This window comes from Kogia breviceps, chromosome 10 (genome assembly GCF_026419965.1).
Source record: "Kogia breviceps isolate mKogBre1 chromosome 10, mKogBre1 haplotype 1, whole genome shotgun sequence".
Taxonomy (NCBI): domain Eukaryota; kingdom Metazoa; phylum Chordata; class Mammalia; order Artiodactyla; family Physeteridae; genus Kogia; species Kogia breviceps.
The window spans coordinates 70942594-70957320 of NC_081319.1; the positions used below are offsets into that span (position 1 = coordinate 70942594).

Below are 14727 nucleotides of genomic sequence, written 5' to 3' on the forward strand. Positions count from 1 at the left end.
TCCCATACTCACCTTAACTCAGGAATCACCTCTTGTCCTAATTAGGCTAAAAGAAGGTGCATTATAACTGTCATCATCTCAGGAATTCTGGCATACCGTGCAGGTCACCAGATGTATTGGCATGCGAGATCACTAAGCCTTCTGGGAGAAACATCGAAGACAACTAAGGGAGTAATAGGTCCCAAGGCCTTGGGATGAAGCCTACAAGAGTGAAGACGGGGAAATGAGGCCTCTACACTCTGGGGAGACATGGTGTGTCACTGTGAGCACAGTACTCACCCCAGGGTCAGAAAGGATCAAATGCCTGGTTGGTGTTCTGCTCTATCATCCTCCTCTTGGTAGAGAAAGGTGAGTACATTTAAATCTCTTGTGCCCAATTTCTGTTTATCCTGAGAGGTGGGAAGACGTTTTCTTCTCCTGCAGTAAAAATCAAACATTTATGGGCCATTGCCCCTAGTCTGGGTGAGTTTGGGGATTAAGACAGTATCAAGACTTTTCATTCAGTGGAAGAATATTTAGCACTGAAAAGACATGAACTATTGATATGGGCAATGACATGGGTGAGCCTCAAAAACATTATTCTAAGAGAAATAATCCAGACACAAAAGAGCACATGTTGTTGGGCTTCCCTGGTGGCGCAGTGGTTGAGAATCCGCCTGCCGATGCAGGAGACACGGGTTCGTGCCCTGGTCCGGGAAGATCCCACATGCCGCGGAGCAACTAAGCCCGTGAGCCATGGCCGCCAGGCCTGCGCGTCCGGAGCCTGTGCTCCGCAACGGGAGAGGCCACAACAGTGAGAGGCCCGCATACCGCAAAACAAAAAAAAAAAAAAAAAAAAAAAAAGAGCACATGTTGTATGATTCCATTTATATGAAGTTGTAAAACAGGCAAAATTAATCTGTGGGGATAAAAATCAGAACAGTGGTTACCTATGGAAGAATGACTGGAAAGAGGCATGAGGAACTTTCTGGGGGGAATAAAAGCATTCTTTATCTTGACTAGGGTGTTAGATATGTGAGTAGGTACACTAGTAAAAGCTCATCAAACTGTACTCTTAAAATCTGGGCATTTTCTTGTAAGACCATTATTCCTTAATTAAGGAAGAAATATTTCAAGAGTAAGATTCTTGTTGTTTCCTTTTAGTGGGTATCTAAGGGTTGTAAAGGGTCAAAATGTCTATTTTGCACACATTTACACATTGCACACATTCATGTGAATTCTTACATAACTAGAAAAACAAAACTATTCCCTTCTCCACTGCTTCCCTATCAGCCTGTGGCAGAGTCTGAATCCTTATGTGCAGTGGTGTGCTGGTAAGTCTTTAATAACTGACTCTCTAGGAAAAGAAAAGCCCTGATTCGTAGCACTTTCTGATTCACGTAGTATAAATATTCTCACCATGGCTGACTTCATGCTGCTAGTGAGATGTCACTGAGCACAGACTTGGGAAGAAATGGGTACAGTTGACTTTCACAAGCCAGTAGGAGCCAGCTCCAGCACACTCCTGCGCAAGCCTTTATTGCAGAGCTTCCGGGAGTCTTGGCGGAGCTGAGGGAGCAGCCGTTATGCAGTGTGAGGCTCTGGGGTGAGCAGCCATTTCCTATTAGCTTGAACGTGAAGGATGGCAGGAAGGAAGGGACACTGCTCTCAAGTGGTCGTGTAAATACAACCCCGTTGTAAGAGGGGTCAGCCTTGCAAGATAGGGCAGTTCGGCAGCTGTATAACTGGGGTTAGCAATCTGCTGGCAGCATTTGGATTTTCAAGTGAAAATATGGGTTATTTCATTTAAAATTCCCGAATTCTCTTGGGGAGAACAAAGAGCAAAATCCAGTACCAGAGGGCCTGCACTCCCTCCTGACAAGAACAGGTCATAACAGGATAAAAGCTGCCCCCATGAGAAGGACATGGATTCTCCACCCATCTCTGCATCTCAACAACACACCTGCTGCAACTGGGGGTTTGCCTACATGGCTCTAGTTGGAATTTAAGTTTCTGAATCCTGGTTTAGATTGTGCAGTCTCTAAGAATTAGTTTGGTTTCTGTTAGAATGGTGTGTGTGTGTGTGTGTGTGTGTGTGTGTGTGTGTGTAGACTGTTACCTGCTGGGTGAGCTGAAGAATATCCATGCACAGCTACAATCCTCCCAGTTGGAGGAACCAGACTTGGCATCTTAGGATACTCACGTTCACTCTGGGTGCTCTTGAGACACCAACGGACAACAGAACCTGGCCAGGGCATTGCCTGGACCCCTGATTCCCAATTCTCGCTGAACATTAGAATCACTAAAGTAGTTTTTAAAAAAACAAACAAACTCAGCCTAGACAGTTGACTAAGACTCTGGGATAGAGTCTGGAAATTTAAATGTTTTGGGGAAGCTCTACAGATGATCCCAATATGTTTTTTGGTTTTTTTTGTTTTTGTTTTTTTAATGAAAGCACCAGTTAAAGGTGCTTTTTCCTTGGACCAAAGGAAGAGTCACATGTAGCACCCAGCTTAAGTTCTCTTTCCTCCTCAGGTTGTAGTGCCCAGTCCTTCCTCTAAGAAAGGGGCAGGACAGTGAGAGAGGTGTGGCTTGCCCACCCCCACCGCTGCTGGGGACCAGGTAGAAGTTGCATCTCATTCAGAAGACTAGGGCCGGGGTTCCAGCAGGGACTAGAGGCAGAATGAACTTTGGCTTGCAGTGAAGCTGGGTGCCCTGTGAGAGTTCAGAAGGGACAGAAAGTAAAAATGCCCCTTGAGTCCTTCAGCCAATATTTATTGAGCACCTACTATGTGCCAAGCACTGTTGCAGTTACTGGGGTTATAGCAGTAAGCAAAATAGACAAAAATGCCTGCTTCAGGGAGCTGGCATTCTAATGGGGGAGACAATAAACATAATAAGGAAATCAGTATATGAGAAAGAGATAAGTGAGAAAAATAAAGCAGAAGGTGGGGACTGGGAATATGTAGTGGTATTACAATTGGGGGAGTATATGGGGGTGAGGAAAGCCCTTGGTGAGAAGGTAACACTTACGCAAAGATTTAAAGGGGCGAGAGGGTGAGCCAGGCGGGTATATGGCAGAAGAGAGTTCTAGATCGAAGGAATGGCACATGCAAAGACCCTGAGGTGGGAGTTTGTCTGGCAGGTTGGAGGGCAGAGAGGAGGTCAAGTCCCTAGAGCAGAGTGAGGGGGGCATAGTGGTGGAAATGAGGTCATTGTCTGTGGACTTGGCTATGACACCCAATGACGCATAAATTGGAGAGATCCCTAATGTAGACCAGACAAAGGTGGCCCTTGAAAAGTGTGGGGAAACTGAGGCTAGAGTCATGGACATTCAGTCAGCTTTCTTTCTGATTTGCCCTATAGGGGACTGGGACTGTAATGGGGGGGTCACTGAACCCTGAGATGAGTGGAAAACTGCAGGGTGTATGTATGTGTCACCCTGAGGGGCTGGGGCCTGGGGGAGGAGGTGGGACAGGGCTGGGGCTTGTTGGAACCTGGTCAAGGTGGAGGGCAGACGATGGAGGAAAGAGAACCCTACACTCTTCCACGACCCCTTCCTACATGCTCAGAGTGTCCTACTCCCTATTCAGGAAAGATTTGTGGAGGGCCTGCTATGTGGCAGGCACTGTGCTAACTTCTGGGGACACAGAGACACATAAGCCAAGGTCCTGTCCCCTCAGGGTCTTGTGAAGACTACAGCCTCTGGCAATATTTTAAGAGTGTCATTTGTCACATTTCCCCACATTCCTAGCACTGGGACTATTTGCTGAAAGGAAAGAAGGATGAGAGAATACTGGTGGGAAGAAAGAAGGAATCATGCAGCTCTTTGATGGGAGAAATGGATTTTAGTGGTTTGTTCTGTAACAGTTCTCCCAGAAGTATACAAAAGAGGAGCTTTGTGACAGAGAAGATGCGCTGATGGTGGATCTCCGGCTGGGTGGAGGATAACTCCTGCTGGCGTGTGGGGAGATGGGCAGCAGCAGCTCAGGCAGGGAAGTGCTCATGGGAGAAAGGTCACTGGTGGGCAGGTCAGCTGGCTGTGCAGAAACAATCTGTTCTTTCTCCACTCGAAACCTGTCGATTCTCTCCAGGCTGCTCATGTTTCTCCAGCAGGCCTCAAGAAAGGCCCACAGCTGTTTGAAGATAAAAAGAGCCTGACCTAGGGTGTGAGGCCCCACCTGCTGGCCGTGCGCTCTGAGAAGCCGCCGCCTAGCACCATTCCTGGGCTTGGGCCTTGCCTTGCTGGCTCCCATCTGGCACCTCCCTGCCCGTCCCCGTTCTGGGGTTGTGGGCGTAGCTCGGCCTCCTGCGTGTTTCCTGTTAGGCCAGCCCTGCTGCTGCTTCACCCACCCGGCTGGCTCATTCTGGCTTTCCCAGGACATCACCCTAGGTCCTACCTGAGGCCACCTCTGGTGACCTTGAGGCCTTCTTGAATAGCAGGATGGGGCCAGGGCCTGGCACAAGGCTGGCCCAATCCCTGAGAGTACCAAGTCTGAAACTAGATCATTCACACGCCGAAGAAGAAGAAAGAGTTGTTTATGTTCTTCACTGACGTCCTCCAGCCACCCACGTCAGGACTTGTCATTTGCTGTCTTGTCTTTCAGGCCTCTGCACCCCTAGAACGGACCTTCCCCTGGCTCACGTGGAGGGAGGTTGATTTTGCCGCCCTGTGTTCCTCAAGGTGCTAATGGGCTCTGAATAATCACACTCCACAGACTGACAGTACAAATTAGGAACACCCAGAGCACAAAGGGGCAGGGGGTACACAGAAGGGGAAACATGGGAAGCTTCCTGGGAAGGTGAACAGCAGGAAGCAGGGCTGCCTGAGCCTGGCACCCAGGCCTGCTGATGCGCAGCCGGCAGCACCAAGCTCTCCCAGAAGATAGGAAGATAAATGCGGGAGGGACTGAATGGGAAAATTCTGGCTGTTTGGAGGAGGGGACAGAGGAGACTAGTCTATGAGGGAGGTGAGCTTTTTTCATCCTTCCTCCTCCAAGCCAGGGACTGCTGAGGAAAGCCCACCCCTCCACTGGCACTGGTGGTGTGGCCTCTGCTCATCACATGACTACCCAGACAGCCCACACCCCTAACCCCATCAGGGGAGCCTCGAGCCCTCGAGCCCTCATAGGGGCTAGAAGACTGAGGGGGCGGGGGAGGCTGCGAGGGGAGGTGCAGCAAGGGCTGCACCAGACACTGGAGCAGGTTTCAGCCAGCTGCCGCATCTCCCCTGGATCCGTGTCATCCCTCACTCACAGGCCTGTCTGTCACAGGCCATTAAGTTCTTGGCAGGTGCTATGTTTGGCTGAGGCTGCAGGCCAGATTGGGGGCAAAGGAGTCCCAGGGAACGTGCCAGCCTGTCCTCTCTGGGCCTTGGCTCACTGGGAATACATGCTCCTCACTCTCCCCTGAAAAAGCCACACCCTCACACACCCCTGGAGATCACACATATGTCTCTCTCTCTCTCTCTCTCTCTCTCTCTCTCTCTCTCTCACACACACACACACACACACACACACACACATACACCATCCAGGTCCCAAATGTTGACATTTCCTCCCTGGCAGCCCCCAAATGCCCTCTGCTGCCCCAGGGCTGCCAGTGAGATGCCCTTTGGGTGCCCCTAGTGTCTGCACACAAAACCCCATTTGCATCCCAGGGCAGAGCTTTCTTGCCAGCCAGCCAGCTTGTCTACCATGTGACTGCCCAGCCCTACAGTTCCTGCTTGGGCATCCCTCCCTCTTTCCCTCTGTCTGGGCTGCAGGAACTGAGCTCTTCCATCCTCCTTAAGGCTTGTAAGCAGAACTAAGAGAAGAGAAAGCATGAGGCTTATCTATGCCAAGGACCCCAAGAGCCCTGAAATGGACGCCCCCACTCACAGAGAGATGTGTTCATGACCATTGAATCAGGGCCTACTCTGCATAAATAAAATTCAGTTCATGTTAAAGCACCTCAGCTCAGCAGACAAAGCTGCCAGGGCCAGGCTTCTGGGGCTCCCTCAGCCCATGTCCTGCCATTCCCCAGTCCCTAGACACTCCAATGTGCTGGACTCCCTGCCCGTATTCCTAGTCTCTCCATGGTCTCTCAAGCCCACACCACTTCCTTCTGCTTTGAATGCCTTTTCCCACCTTCTCAACCTGGAGAGTTTACTCATCCTTCATTCTTCAGGCTGCCTCTGCTAGGAAGCCTTCCTTGATAGCACCCTCTGTTCTCTGCAGACTTCAGTGCCCCTTCTTTGGGTATTCACAGCTTCTCTGTTCAAAGCATTTCCCACATTGTATTTCAGTGGTTAACAGGCCCATCTTCCTCCTTAGACTATGAGCTAAGGGGCAGGGGACAGTGTTTAATCCATAACCTCTACCATAGGGCTGACACATAGTAGATGCTCAAGAAATACGTGCCAACTGAATGCATGACTTAATGAATGGGGCAGAAGAGATCCAAGTAAACAGAGAAGAACACCAGGTCTCTGAGGAGGGAAAGGAATGCCAGCAGTAGATATCAAGGAAGGCTTCCTGGAGGAAGTAAATAAGCTGTTGACAGGGTGGAGACATTCCAGGCAAAAGGAACTGATTGGTCGGGGGTGGGGGGTGCAGGGGAGCCATAGAAAAGTTCTGTCAGGAATAACATTCACTGAGCACCTTCTCTGTATCAGGCCTTACTCTAAACCCTTACACATGGTATTATTTAATCTTCACAACAACCATAGGAGATTGGCACTGTAATTATCCCCATTTCACAGATGAAGAAAGTGAAGTTCAGTTACTGGCCCAAGGAGTTTAAGTCAGATTTGATGACAGAAGCAGAACAACCAGAAATGATACAGAATATGGGATTTGACCTTATACAATGGGGCAGCTGCTTAAAGAACGGATGCTTCTGAGTCTAAAATCCTCATGGCAGGCAGTGAGGAAGGGAAGATGGATGTGAAATTGGGGAGAACAAGAAGGAACTGAACCAGTGAGGAAGGGCTGGGACTCTGGAGGATGAACAGGCAGCCACGCCGAGACAACTGCGGTGACACAGGTGACCTGCAGAAGAAGTTGGCACCCTTTGTCCTGGAGCTAAACACACACCCGGCCTAGGACTAGACAAGCTGAAGGAGGTCAGTAGAGAACCCACAGATCTGCATCAACACGTGTGAACTGCAGTACCGCAGGAGCCCTGCACCAACCACAGGAGCAAGCACAGCTGCTGCGTCCCCTCCTGCCACCATGGTCAGCTTGCAGGAAAGGGAATTCTGGAACTGTGGTTCAGCTTAGCTCAGCTGACACAGCCCAGAGCTACCCCTCAAGGTCCCAACCCAGACCTGCATGTGTATAAGGAAGAAAAGGCTGAGAAGTTGATCAGAGCCAAACCAGGGGGTCTTGGCAGCACTCCAAGGAATTTGGGATTCCTTCTGTGGGATAACAGTGCTGAGTTTCGAGACTGTGTGTTGAGTTGGAAGCGAAGGTGGGACATGCCCCTGGTGATGTCCTGAAGGTGTTGGGCATATTCAGGTTGAGGTGGGAGACAGGAAGAGATGCCTGTGGAACCCTGGGATTCTGAATTGGGTGGAAGAGGCTGTGTGTAAATGAGGGAACCAGAAGCTGAGCCTTGAGTGGTGCTTACAGGCGAGAAGCAAGTCAGGCAGAAAGGCTGGTAGTACTGTGAGGGCTGAGGTCAGGGAGGTGGGAGGACCAGGGAAGCAGAGCCCCGGAAGACTTTTTTTGGGTGTGGGCATCTTGGCCCTCCTTCTTGGGCAGATGCAGCTCTGATGGTGCCTGTGCTGTGTTTGGAGTTCGGCATTTAGTGTGGCCTCCTGCTGGTGCTCCTACCCACTCTCCCCCACCTCTGTGAGGGGCAGGTCCAGATGCTGCTCTGGAAGCCCAAGGCGCTGGCAGCTGTGGGGTGAGATAAGCCTCTGGGCTCAAGGTGTGATGTTTGTTCATCCTGCATGCCTTCTGAGGCACCACTGGGTGCAGGACACTGGTCTTGGCTGGGGACTAGCCAGGAAGCACGGGCACCTGGGCCCTGCAAGCCGAGAGCTAGCGTACAGTCTGGTGGGAGGCAGAGGAGGAAACTGGGCCCTGCAGTGGAGGAGAGAGGAGCACCAAAGAGGGAGGCCTTCCCAGACCTGGGAGGAATCCAGGAAGAAGTGGCATTTAAAGACAAATCGGATCAAACTCCTAGATCTAATCATATTGACAGGAAATCCAGGGGCCAGCTCTGCAGTCACCAGACTGTGGGACCTGTAGGGCCAGGAACCCAGTGTCCTCATAGCCATACTGTGTAGGAAAACAGAAAGAACAAGGTGAGCCTGTGGATGAAAAGAGAGTTAATAGAACAGCCCATTGTAACATGTAGACCTTATTTGGATCCTGTTTTTTTTAAAAATGGTGATCGGTTAGTCTGCTCAGGCTGCCATAACAAAATACCATATAGACTGGGAAGCTTAAAAGCAACAGAAATTTATTTCTCACAGTTCTGGAGGCTTGAAGTCCCTGATCAAGGTCTGGCAGGGTTCTGCTTCTGGTGAGGACTCTCTTCCTAGCTTGTAGACGGCCACTTAGTCTCAGGTGGCCTTTCCCCGGAGTGTGCAGGGGTGTGTATGTGTGGGGGTGCGTGGAGAGAGAGATCTCTTCCCCGTCTTATAAGGCCACCAACCCTATCAGATTAGGGCCTCACTCTTATGACCTCATTTAGCCTTAATTACCTACTGAAGGCCCTCTTTCCAAATTCAGCCACAATGGAGATTAGGGCTTCAATATGTGAATTTGGAGAGACACAATTCAGTTCATAGCAGATGACATTTATGAAGCATTGGCACTTTGCTGACCGGGTATTTGATTGTATTGAGGAATTACTGCTAAATATCTCTTGGGTTATGATAATGGTAACAGTGTTTCATATACATACACATACATGTATATAACATGCATAAAATATATATATGTATGCATGTATAGAATAATATTGGCATTATATGTACTGTGATGTACACAGTGCATTATACGTACATTATGTGTACATTTTTGCACACAGGAATATATATATTTCCTTATTTTGTATTTATTTATTTTTAAAATTTATTTATTTATTTTTGGCTGCATTGGGTCTCCTTTCCATCCCAGCCTCCAGTTTACACTCAGGAGGACAACCCTTTTTCCTAGCTCCTATCATATCCTTTTGGAGATATTCTTCACATGACACACAAATGTACGTGCAAAACTACCTTCCTTTTTTTTCTGTAAAATATAAATGGTAACGTATAATGTTCTGCATCTTGTTTCTCTTTTTTCTACTTTATCTTTAAAATCATTTCAGATTAGTACATAAAATTTCGTACTGTGTAATGGCTCTACTGTATAAATGTACTGTAAATTCATGTAACATTTAAGTTGCTGCCAATTTATGTGCTATCATAACCAAGGCTACACTGAATACTTTGTAGACCTAACATCTTTGCACACAGGAAGAAATATATTTGTGTAGGCAACAGGAAGAAATGAGAACGCTGGATCAAAGTGCATGTGCATTTAAATTTTTTTAAAATTAATTAATTAATTTTATTTTTGGCTGCATTGGGTCTTTGTTGCTGCTCGCAGGCTTTCTTTAGTCGCGGTAGACGGAAGATACTCTTCATTGCGGTGTGCGGGCTTCTCACTGCGGTGGCTTCTCTTGTTGCAGAGCATGGGCTCTAGGCGCGCGGGCTTCAGTAGCTGTGGCTCGCGGGCTCTAGAATGCAGGCTCAGTAGTTGTGGCGCACAGACTTAGTTGCTCCGCAGCATGTGGGATCTTCCTGGACCAGGGCTTGGACCGGTGTCCCCTGCATTGGCAGGCGGATTCTTAACCACCACGCCACGAGGGAAGCCTCCTTATTTTTTAGATATGCACCTAAATATTTGTGGGTGAAATCATCTGATTTGCTTCAAAATGGTCTGGGAAGGGGAAGTGGATATGGCTATAGATGGAGCAGGGCTGGCCATGAGTTGATGGTTGTTTTGGGGGTCTGGGTTATGAGTTCATAGGGGTGCATCATATTATTCTGTCTACTTTTGCATATGTTCTAAATTCTCCATAACAAAAAGTAAAAACAAAAAGTGAGGAGGATTATTGAGATTTAGGGTTGCGGGGAGAAGCCAGGCATCTGCTAGAAGAAATTGCTCAGGCAAAGCTCTGAGGGAGTGAGGCTTTTGGGTGTGTGAGGCCCCAGCGTTTCACAGGCACTGGAGTGTGAAGCTGTTCCAGGTGCTTCGGGTACCAAGATGACTGAGGCTCAGTCCTTACCCTCCAGGACAAAGACCAGTCTCAATGGAGGGCCCTGGCTCAGGGCAAGCGCGACCAGAACCCAGTGGGAGAGCACTGAAGGGCCTGTGAAGCTTGAATAAGGGGAACAGAAGCAGTTGTCATTGTTCTGGAAGTGCTGGGAGACCAAGTGGTAAAAGGAGGCATCAGGCAGAGACCACCCAGTGTGCTAGGAATAGGGAAGCCTGAGGATGGAGCAGCAAGAATGTGATCATCCAGGCTCCCAACCAAATCTTTGCTGGAATTGTAGGAAACTGAGCTTCGCTTTAGAAATCCGACTTCTTTTTGTGTTCTTACTAGGTGACTTTGGGCAAGTTACTTAAACCCTCTGATCCTCAGTATTTTCTTCTGTAAAATGGGGATCGTAATAGGGCCCACCCCGTAAGGTTGCTGTGGTATTAAATGAGAAAATATTTCTAAACCACTGAAAAGAGTTTGTGTTAGTTATTATTATCATCAGAGTTTCAGGGAGGAAGTTGCCTTCCCTTGGGGCAAGAAGGTGGAGACATCAGTTATTAAAATGAGAGAACCCCAGTGGCGAGGTGGGAACACCATATTACTCTTCTCTGCCAGCCCCTAATAGTTTTGTGATTTATTTTTAATTAAAAAAACTGTTTTCTTACAGTGGTGAGCAGGGTCAAATGCAGAAAAGAAGTTGTAGAGAAAGGACCAAATAAAATCCACTGGATCTTGTGAGAAAGTGTGGTTGGTCAGAGGTGAGCGTCTCAGGCCAAGAGCCCAGTTCCAGAAACTCCCTCTAGGCCCCTGTTGCCCTCTTGGGGTGGCTTCTGGAACAGGGGTTCTACAGGAGTGAAAGGTCAGGCCCCGTGGGGGTGGGGTGGGGCCCAAGCAGGCTCCTCCCTCTGTGGGGAGCACCCGCCTTTCCCCTTCAAGGCCGTGGCTCTGGGACCACTTCCTCCTTCCTCACTCTGAAGCAGGGAGCAGGACTGCTGAGACCTCGGGAAAAATGGGACTCCAGGATGCCTTAGCACACCTGTGACCCCAGGTGGGGGTGGCTGAGTGTGCTGGTTGGAGACCTCTCTCCCTGCTTCAGGGGTAGCTGAGGACCACCTTGGAGGCCTGCAGGATGGAGGGGGCGAGTGAGGAGAAGCTGTCATCTGTGTCCAATCTGGTGACTGTGTTTGAGAATAGCAGGTACAGGGTAGTGGAGGTGGGAAGGGTCACCATGGCCAACTGGCAGTCTCCCTCGAGCTCCTCTGCCCACCCCTGGGCCCTTGGACATCCCAGACCCTCCCAGTCTCCAGGCTAAGGAGCAGGGCTGGGGCCATCTTGGACCCTCACAGTGAGCAGTTCTCTCTCTGGGCCCTGTCCTGCATACCTCCTCCTGTCTGGGCAGTGCCCATGTCCCTCAGCCATGAGTTCCTTGGAGCATGGGAGAGTGTTGTTGGGGCACCAGGCCTGGGCAGGGGTGAGAGCATTGTATGTTGATGTGTTGGGAAGAGTCCAGACGTGTGTGTAATTATGAGTGAGCGTGAGTGGACCAGATGCCGTGTTTGGGCTGCAGAACTCCACCCATTGTCTCTCCAGCAGAAATAATAGCTAATACTTATCAAGTGCTTACTCCCTATGAGTAGGATAACCATACAATTTATCATTCAGACCAGGACACAATGGAAACTGAAAGTGAATGCCATTAAATTTTTTTGGTGGGAGGGAGGGGACGATAGGAAAGGTTGAGACTGTCACAGGCAAACCGGGATGTGTGGTCAGCCTACCTATAGGGCAGTTCTAAGTGCATTTGCTACTTATTTCATTTAATTATCTAACAGCCTACTGGGGGTAGGTTCCATCTCTATATCCATCTTACAGATGAGAAAGGGGAGGCACAGGGAGGTGGGGAGGCTTTAAGTGCTTTAAGTTCATGGGCAAGGAGAAATGCAGGGGCTTCCATCTGAAGGGAAAAGCCTGGACCAGATGTGTGGAGGTCATTGTGTGTCTGTATGTGACACTAATCCATTCTGCAGGCATTTCTTAAGCCCAGGACTGTGTTAGGGATTGTGACTGTTGTAGGTAGGGTTCTCTGGAAATAGACTCCGGGGTAGAGATTTGCTTCAGGAAATTTACTGGGGAGGCTTTTGGGAACAATACCTGTGTGGGTGAGGGAGGCAGCTTTGGGCACAGGGAGAGGTTGAACTGCCGAGCACTTGCCACAGAGGCTGCAGCCTGTCCCAGAGAGCTCTGGAGCTGGAGGCCTCTCAGGCTGTTCCAGATGAGGCAAAGGGCTAGGTCTTTGTACCCCCACATAGACTAGTCATTGGATGTGGAGTTGACCTTAGATGAGGTAGCTCTCTTCCAGAGAGGGCAATTCCCAGGGAGCGACCCAGTCAATAACCTGTCAGCCACCATACCACCATCAATCAGCTAGGGGAAGTGTGCCTCAGTGCTGAGGGGGTGTGGGTGGCACAGCACAGCATCACACAGGAACTGTATCGGATGCAGGAGCCTAAAGAATGATCCCTGCCCGGAGGACTTCTGTCTTTGGTGCTAAGCTCATGGAATGACCATGATGCCAGGTCATGGACAATAGATATCCTGGGAGGGGCCTTGACGCTCTGCTGAGTGTACTCAGAGCAGTCAAAGCCTCCTGTGGGCTTCATGGTGGAGGCAGCATAGACGTGGACCTAGAAGGGCAGTTCAGCTTCCTGAGCAGGTGACCTGACCCTGCCTCTCCCAGAGGGCTTTGCTGGGCATGTTCTGTTCAGCACCGAGGACAGCTCTAGGCAGCACCTTCCTGGACCACCACCCCACTCAACACACCAGGTATGCCCAGTGGAGACCCTCAGCATGTGTGCTCTGCCTAGGTAGCACTCCTAGCAGGAGGAGGCAGCCCTCAGACCAGATGGGGTCCGAGGGCATCTTGTAGGGAAGGTGAGGGTCACCCCTTACTGTGTGAGGGGCCCCATGCCAGCTGCCTTGGCCTGAGCTTTCTTGTGAGGCACTTCCTTTCAGTGCTTTAACTGATCTGAAACTGAGGGGTGAAGAGGAAACAGAAGCTGGCCTGGGCACTTGGAGAGAAATGCAGAAGCTGAAACCAAATGTAGAACGGAAAGCCTGAGACTCAGCTAATTCCATGAGCTGCAGACCAGACCAGTGGGCTGAGGAACCGTGGTGCATTGGAGTGCCAGAGAGGAGCCATGGGGGACTGGGTCCCAATCCTGTCTCTGCCACCAACCAGGGTGTGATGTGGGGCAGGTCACGTTGACTCTCTGCACCTGTTTCTCCTGACTCACATGCGGAGGGGCAGTTTAAGGCTCAGGCTCGGGAGCCAGCCTGCCTGATCTGAATCCCACCTCTGCCCCACTCTTGCTGCAAGATCCTCTCTTTTCCTAGCTGCAGAATAGGGGTAATGAGAAAGTTTCTCACAGAGTTTTGAAGATTTTGTACCTGTCTGGTCCTCCATTTCTCAGCCTGCCTTTCTCATAAGGGTCCGAACCCTGTGCTGTCACCACAAGCCTTTCAACACCAAAGGGAATGGGTCCCAGCCCATAGTCGTTGGATATATTCCTTGATGGTGGCCTCTGTTATCTAAAGAGTTTAACTGGCCTACAAATCCAATAGGTAGGATAACAAAGCCACACTATGAAAGCTCATCCCTGGAGGGAGAGGGAAACTGATCCCAGGCTGGCTTTTCCCACCACTAGAAGTGTGGAGGGTGTAGCTCACACTGAAAAGACCCAGCTTTATCAGCTCTGCCCTCCCTTTAGAGTGTTCCATGGCTCCCACCTTCCCTTGATATATCAATTACTGGGGTTTTAGGGGATTTCCTGCTTACAGAGACTTAAAACCAGGGGTGAGGTCCACAGGCGAGGTGATCTGGGAGGGTACTTAAAACCCTCTATGTGCAAAAAAAAGGGTTCCTAGCTGCATTTTAAACAGGGAAGTGTGTTGTTCCCCAGAAAACAAGACACAGTCTACGCTGACTCATTTTGAAGACTGGAGTTCCCTCCAAGAAGGGTGTTGGGGAGGGAAGTAGAAGTCTCAGTCAATTCTTCCTGTGCACCAGGTACTCAGAGGCCAGTGAACATCTGTGATTTGCATTAATTGCCCCAAAATCCCCACCAGAGAGGTGCTATTCTTCTCCCTACTCTATAGGCTGGAAACCCTCAGGTCTGCTGTCTTCTCCTCAGGACCCCGGGAGCAGCACCCAGAGTCCACGGCCTGGAGGCTGGGCATCACCACCCTGTGTGCAGGCCTCCTTCACCCACAGGGCCGTGGGATAAGCCCACCGTGGAGGAGGCCGTGGACTCTGGGCCCAGGACGGTCAGCAGGAGGTATCTGAGCTCCCTGAAGAACAAGCTGTCCAGCAGGGACTGGAGGAAATCTTGCCAGGCTACGACCTGCCCCAGCCCAGGGACACAGGTACCCGAGGGGTAGAATTGGGAAGCTGGGTGGGGGCCCCTCCACCGACCTCCTTCCCACACATTCTCTCCCAGCCAGAGC

The 14727-nt window shown here is 50.1% G+C and overlaps 1 protein-coding gene across 12 annotated transcripts in view; it reads left to right on the forward strand.

The window, feature by feature from the left end:
* FGD2 (FYVE, RhoGEF and PH domain containing 2) overlaps positions 1-14727 on the forward strand; it is a 53318-nt gene that overhangs the window by 3758 nt on the left and 34833 nt on the right. For 8 of the 12 annotated variants that reach the window (XR_010835083.1, XM_067006119.1, XM_067006118.1 and 5 more), the window contains exons 2-3: positions 104-348; positions 14415-14646. Coding sequence is in view for 11 of the 12 variants with exons in the window: in XM_067006119.1 (XP_066862220.1) it covers positions 224-348; positions 14415-14646 (357 nt within the window). In the remaining variant the exon portion in view is untranslated. Of the gene's footprint in view, positions 1-82; positions 349-11174; positions 11422-14414; positions 14647-14727 lie in introns of those variants that run through there. The other 4 variants (XM_067006114.1, XM_067006112.1, XM_059077165.2 and 1 more) reach the window with 3 other exon arrangements.